The sequence below is a fragment of the Salmo salar genome, chromosome 11 (assembly GCF_965601325.2).
Source record: "Salmo salar chromosome 11, fSalSal1, whole genome shotgun sequence".
NCBI lineage: Eukaryota > Metazoa > Chordata > Actinopteri > Salmoniformes > Salmonidae > Salmo > Salmo salar.
In genome coordinates, this window is record NC_138301.1 from 86,387,465 (window position 1) to 86,394,490 (window position 7,026).

A 7,026-nucleotide genomic window follows, 5' to 3' on the forward strand; every position below is an offset into this window, starting at 1 on the left:
TGTGACCGACCAATACCTCACGAGGCTTCTTCTCTCCAAGCTGAGACCTTGAAACCGAGATATCCCTTTGTTCTGGGCGTACTGCCAAATTGCTTAGACTGATAGTGAAGATTCCTCCCAGGCACGATCAATCAGTCACTTGTATGAACCCAGTCAAATTGGTTATTGGAAAAGCACAAACATAAAACGTTGCTTCACAAAGTGTTGCAATAATGTCAGCCAATCAGCGATCAATGAGTAAATGTTGTCCAATTGCAACGGAGGCAGTAACTCACATGGACTTACCGAGATGGCATTGGTCATCATTTGTACCCCTTGTTTCCTCACTTAAAGTTCTACACCTCCCCTACTATCAAACTTACCTACCTCTGGCTGATGAGGCACTAAGGGAAAGTAGAAGTCATCCCACTTCAATAATAACAGAGAGAATGTAGTATTTAACAATCAAATCACTTTATTAGCTAATTCATTCTTACAGGCAAATAAAATAGCAAGGGTTCTAAAACGTAGACCAGGGGTGTCGAACTCCTTTTACCCCGGGGGGCGTGTTCGGTCTTCAACAAAGACAGCACTAAAAATTGGTTATATTTCCTTGTAGTAAAAACGTGCAAAAAATTATTCTTATATATTTTTAATATATACTCAAACCACCCACGGGCCAGATTCGACCCCCTCGCCGGCCAGATCCGGTCCGCGGGCAGTATGTTTGACACCCCTGGTGTAGACGCGCGTGCGCTCGCACGCACGCACGCACGCACGCACGCACGCACGCACGCCCACACACACACACACGATTGGGTGGATATCTTACAATGAAATACCAGAGCATGGTTGAGTTCAGGAGACACCAATGGGAGTTAACACTTTCAAAGAAAAAACGTACAATTGCATTTCTATTTGACAAGTTATCTGTTTGGAAACACACCTCTTAAACACACCCCTTGTCTGAGTAAAATAAAACAACATTGTGCTTGATTGCAGGTTTCTCTTTGTGTGATGTCAGGAAACAGAGAGGATTCTGGGAGGCTGTCAATGGGTTCTGCTCCAACTAATTATATCGCCGCTCTACCTCTCCGTCCCTCCTTCGCCCTCTAGGGTTAGGGGGAGTGTTGTGTTCACTCGTTTCCACTATCCTCTGTGTCGTCCTCTCCTCCCTCGCTCCGTCCCTCTCCATCTATGTCCCTCTCTCTCACTGGGTAGTTGAGGATGTGGCGGTTGGCCTGGGTGAGGTACTGCTGCTGTTTGAAATACACCTTCAACACTCCCTTCATCACCACAAATGCTATACCACCCTACAATACAGAGGGAGAGAAAGAGGGAGAAAAAGAGAAACATAAAACACCTGCCACCCCAGACATACTGTACACACACACACACACACACACACACACACACACACACACACACACACACACACCACCCCCCCTCACCAGAACGGTGCGTTGCAGAGACGAAAGTACCCTGCTGAAGATCAGTCGTCCCACCAGGCTGGCCACGGAGGGGAAGATGAGAGCTCCACACAAAGTACGGGACACTGACAGGTGGTCCCCTCCATTACTCCCATCAACTGGCACACGGGGCAACGGACGCCCTATACCTGTATGGGATGGGGGTGAGGGGAGGAGAGAGACAAAAAGGAGAGTTAAAAAAAAAAAAAATGTATCAAGTGAATTTCATTTGCAGAATGTACCACAGCGCCTTTGGAAAATATTCAGACACCTTGAATTTTTCCACATTTTGTTATGTTACAGCCTTATTCTAAAATTGATTAAATGTTTTTCTTCCCCCTCATCAATCTGCACAAAATACCCCATAATGACCAAGCAAAAACAGGTTTCTGTAGCATTGAAGGTCCCCAAGAAAACAGTGGCCTCCATCATTCTTAAATGGAAGAAACTAAGCAATCTGGGGAGAAAGGCCTTGGTCAGGGAGGCGACCAAGAACACGATGGCCACTCTAACAGGGCTCCAAAGTTCCTCTGCGGAGATGGGAGAACTGGCCAGAAAGACAACCATCTCTGCAGCACTCCACAAATCAAGCCTTTATGGTAGAGTGGCCAGGCGGAAGCCATCCCTCAGTAAAAGGCACACCTGACAGCACTCTTGGAGTTTGCCAAAAGGCACCTAAAGAGTCACTGGTGTGATGAAACCAAGATTTAAGTCTTTGGCCTGAATGCCAAGCGTCATGTCTGGAGGAAACCTTGCACCATCCCTACGGTGAAGCGAGGTGGCGGCAGCAGCATCATGCTGTGGTGATGTTTTTCAGCGGCAGGGACTGGGAGACTAGTCAGGATCAAGGGAAAGATGAAAAGAGCAAAGTAAAGCGAGATCCTTGATGAAAACCTGCACCAGAGCGCTCAGGACCACAGACTGGGGCGAAGGTTCGCCTTCCAACAGAACAACGACCCTAAGCACACAGCCAAGACAACGCAGGAGTGGCTTTGGGACAAGTTCTTGAGTGGCCCAGCCAGAGCCCGGACTTGAACCCGATCGAACATCTGTGGAGAGACCTGAAAATAGCTGTGCAGCAACGCTCCCCAGCCAACCTGACAGAGCTTGAGAGGATCTGCAGAGAAGAATGGGAGAAACTACCCAAATACAGGTGTGCCAAGCTTGTAGCGTCATACCCAAGAAGACACTGTAATCACTGCCAAAGGTGCTTCAACAAAGTTATGAGTAAAGGGTCTGAATATTTGTATATATTTGAAAACATTTCTAAAAACCTGTTTTTGCTTGTGTCATTATGAGGTATTGTGCGTAGATTGATGAGGAAAAAACATTTAATCAATTTTAGAATAAGGCTGTAACGTAACAAAATGTGGAAAAAGTCAAGGCATCTGAATACTTTCCGACTGCACTGTATGTGTGTGTACCTGGCACTAGCAGCTGTAGTTTAGAGGAGTGTCTCTGCCACAACCTCAGTATGTAGTCCTCCCAGCGTATCATCTTGCCCAGGACCAGCATCACAGGGATGGTAGGTAGACCCATCAGGAGGAACAGAGGGTCAGCTCTCTCCATCACATCCAAGCCCTTCTTATGGCCTACCACCTGCAGAAATAGGGGGAGGAGGGAGAGGGAGGGAGATAAGGAGGGAGGGAATTGTGAATCTCGTGTTCTGGGTTGCATTGGCGTTCGCAATGGATTCACTGAACTAGTTAGTAAGTTAGTGTTAGTTATGGTCAAAGGTTATGGGGTCTAGGGCAAGGGTATAATGGTTTGAGGTTCAGGGGTCAGGAGTAGAGGGTCATGTACCTGCATGACAGTCACAGCTCCATAGGTGACAGCTGACCAATACACTGTCCCCACCACCACCCCAGCAGCAGCGAACGGACTGGCCCGCGACAGAGCCCTGTCCACCTGCTGGAGGAAGTACACCAATGGCCCTGGAGTGGGGGACAGACAGACATATACACAGTCAGTAAAAAAGGGGGGGGGGGGGGGGGGGGGCAGAGACATATACATAGTCAGTAAAATACACACACCTGGACAGAAGACACTAAAGAGTAGAACTACCTTGTGTGTGTGCATGTGGGCTGCAAGTTGCCCATATCAGGAAAGACTATACTCTGTGTGTGTCAGTTACCCATCTTGGGGAAGACGATGCTGTACTCTGTGCCACACTGAGGGCAGCTGACAGCTCCTCCACTGTTTCCTTTCTGCTTCTCATCGAGCCAGCGCTGCAGGCAGGCCTGGTGGATCCACTTGGTACAGCCTTTACACCTGCAGGGGCTCACCCACTCTGCCACGCGGTCCTCTCTCTCTGTCGCAAAACACACCCAGCAGTGCCTGGACACACACACAGTGGGAGACACAGGTGAATACACACAGACAAAGGTGAACACACACACACACACCTGTCTCTTTCTCTCTCTTTCTATCCCGCTCTCACACACACACACACACACACACACACACACACACACACACACACACACACACACACACACACACACACCACACACACACACACACACACACACACACACACACACTTCTCAGGGGGCTCCTCTACACAGGCCATGTTGAGTCCGTTCAGTTCCTCTAGGTCCCTGTCTCAGCATGGGCCAGCCAGGAAGGACCTACACACAAACAGTCATTTTCACTTTCTCTACATCCTGCATCTGGTTAAATTACAGACAACATTTACCAACTGCCTGTATTAGCTTGCTTCTTCTACATTCAACTAACTCACTTTTGTTTTGGCCAAACTTGTAACTAATTTAGCTGTTTCAGCCATGCCAAACTGACATGCCCCAGTCAGTGAACAACTGCAAGCTAATCTGAGATAACGTTAGCTAGCTAATGCTGTGATGCTGGTTTTCTGTGTTTTAGTTAGATCATAAAATGACATGTCGTCCATACAGTTTCCCATTAAAACGTTTTAATCGCTTTGTGAATTTTGCTAAGGCCGAGATTGCGTCAAGTATATAACGTTACTGTTAGTAGACTAGCAAAATAGTTTAGTAACGTTAGCTATGGAGGAATTCATAACTTCTAGTTGTTGAACAATGACAGTGGTTTCTCACCTCAATAATGCCTCTATATAAATACCCCGATGTCAGTTTTAAACTAGCTGAATGACAAGAGAAGAGTTTTGATCGCTAAATAATCTTCGTCAATTGTCACCACCATAAAGCAGACAAGAATAATAAAGTACTTCCGGGTCACGTATTTTTGGAATCCTTCAGAATAAGAGTAACGTCCTGTATACTTTGTAGCTTAATTAATAATTAGAGCGAAATTGTGCAGAATTATATATATATATATATATATATATATATATATATATATATATATATATATATATATATATATATATATATATATTATACTAGCTATCATACAAAGAATACTTTCAAGTATTTATATTACATATTATGGGATAATTATTTTTATAAATATTAAGCCTAAATGGTGAACAATATTTTTTGTGCATGCACAGTGCACGGTGCACGCCTATCATTTAGAGAACCATACACAATTTCCTGTAGGTTGTGTTGCAGTAAATGGAGGTTCCATTCTACTTAGGAGCACTTCTCGTTTCCAAATCAACAGAGTTACACCCAGAGGAGCGTCACTGCTTGTTTTTCGCCCCTTCAAGAGAGTCCAATCAGCTGAAATCCAGTTGTTTTTTCATATCGGACATAAATATTGCACTGTACATAATCGTTTGGGTGTCCATAAAACCAGAGGCCTACTTACTAGAGTCCCTAATATACAAAACAGATAAGTTTGAACAAAAAGTTTGCGTAGGGCCCCTGAACACTATATGGTACAAACAGCACTGTAAAGGAAAAACTATTGTTTGTGTAAAACCAGGGTCCAGTCTACACTTTTGTACTGTCACTTTCACTCTCCGCTGACCGACTAATTCAGGACTATATCTTAATTACAAAGGAATAAATAAACTATTTTAGCATACTCTTTGTTTGATTCCAGTGTGAAATAAAACGCAGTTCCATACCAGACTTGCACTCTTGACTTGCGCTATAATGGTGGTGCCTAATTCCGACTATTAGCAGGTGGTTTGGTGAGAAGCGAACTGCTAAAGCGAAACAATGGAAACAATGTGATCAGTAGATGGAGTGTTAACTGACTGGCATTCCTGTAAATTACCTACTTTTTCTGATGATGAGCAGGCTGCAGACTTCACACATTTAAATAAGTGCAAGGCCAGCCTTTTGTGCCAAAATATGCCTCAGGTCAAGCGTTTTGGCCAGAGAAATTAAAAAATATTATCCTAGTAAGATCATGTAAATAGTTATCATCACACCAATCATCAGATTGCTTATGTTTCTTAAAATGGTGTGGAAACACATTTACATTTTTAATACATTTATGTCATTTAGCAGACGCTCTTATCCAGAGCGACTTACAAATTAGTGCATTCACCTTATGATATCCAGTGGAACAACCACTTTACAATAGTACATCTATATCTTTTTGGGGGGGAGGGGGGGGTTAGAAGGATTACTTTATCCTATCCCAGGTATTGCTTAAAGAGGTGGGGTTTCAGGTGTCTCCGGAAGGTGGTGTCTCCGGAAGGTGGTGATTGACTCCGCTGTCCTGGCGTCGTGAGGGAGCTTGTTCCACCATTGGGGTGCCAGAGCAGCGAACAGTTTTGACTGGGCTGAGCGGGAACTGTGCTTCCGCAGAGGTAGGGAGGCGAGCAGGCCAGAGGTGGATGAACGCAGTGCCCTTCTTTGAGTGTAGGGACCGATCAGAGCCTGAAGGTACGGAGGTACCATTCCCCTCACAGCTCCGTAGGCGAGCACCATGGTCTTGTAGCAGATGCGAGCTTCAACTGGAAGCCAGTGGAGTGTGCGGAGGAGCGGGGTGACGTGAGAGAACTTGGGAAGTTTGAACACCAGACGTGCTGCGGCGTTCTGGATGAGTTGTAGGGGTTTAATGGCACAGGCAGTGAGCCCCGCCAGCAGCGAGTTGCAGTAATCCAGACGGGAGATGACAAGTGCCTGGATTAGGACCTGCGCCTCTTCCTGTGTAAGGCAGGGTCGTACTCTGTGAATGTTGTAGAGCATGAACCTACAGGATCGGGTCACCGCCTTGATGTTAGCGGAGAATGACAGGGTGTTGTCCAGGGTCACGCCAAGGCTCTTAGCACTCTGGGAGGAGGACACAATGGAGCTGTCAACCGTGATGGCAAAATCATGGAACGGGCAGTCCTTCCCCGGGAGGAAGAGCAGCTCCGTCTTGCCGAGGTTCAGCTTGAGGTGGTGATCCGTCATCCACACTGATATGTCTGCCAGACATGCAGAGATGCGATTCGCCACCTGGTTATCAGAAGGGGGAAAGGAGAAGATTAATTGTGTTGTCTGCGTAGCAATGATAGGAGAGACCATGTGAGGATATGACAGAGCCAAATGACTTGGTGTATAGCGAGAATAGGAGAGGGCCTAGAACTGAGCCCTGGGGGACACCAGTGGTGAGAGCACGTGGTGCGGAGACAGATTCTAACCACGCCACCTGGTAGGAGCGACCTGTCAGGTAGGACGCAATCCAAGAGTGA

General features: G+C 46.2%; 1 protein-coding gene across 1 annotated transcript; it reads right to left on the minus strand.

Moving 5' to 3' along the window:
- Positions 1 to 431: 431 nt before the first annotated feature.
- On the minus strand, positions 432 to 4,667 carry marchf5l (membrane-associated ring finger (C3HC4) 5, like). Its single transcript, XM_014128282.3, has 7 exons — positions 4,526 to 4,667; positions 3,992 to 4,078; positions 3,583 to 3,785; positions 3,252 to 3,382; positions 2,873 to 3,047; positions 1,431 to 1,597; positions 432 to 1,292 (listed from the first exon to the last, which is right to left on the minus strand). Exons 2-7 carry the CDS (start codon positions 4,018 to 4,020, stop codon positions 1,116 to 1,118), a joined length of 882 nt encoding a protein of 293 aa, XP_013983757.1. The 5' UTR covers positions 4,021 to 4,078; positions 4,526 to 4,667; the 3' UTR covers positions 432 to 1,115.
- Between the last annotated feature and the right edge of the window lie 2,359 nt (positions 4,668 to 7,026).

What these genes read in the sequence shown, in the direction of transcription:
- marchf5l (XM_014128282.3), bottom strand. Translation starts at nt 4,020, where the DNA reads ATGGCCTGTGTAGAGGAGCCCCCTGAGAA. An exon ending in GTAGAGGAGCCCCCTGAGAA is followed by an intron (nt 3,786 to 3,991) that starts GTGTGTGTGTGT and finishes GTGTGTGTCCAG; the next exon opens with GCACTGCTGGGTGTGTTTTG. An exon ending in GAGCTGTGACTGTCATGCAG is followed by an intron (nt 3,048 to 3,251) that starts GTACATGACCCT and finishes CTATTTCTGCAG; the next exon opens with GTGGTAGGCCATAAGAAGGG.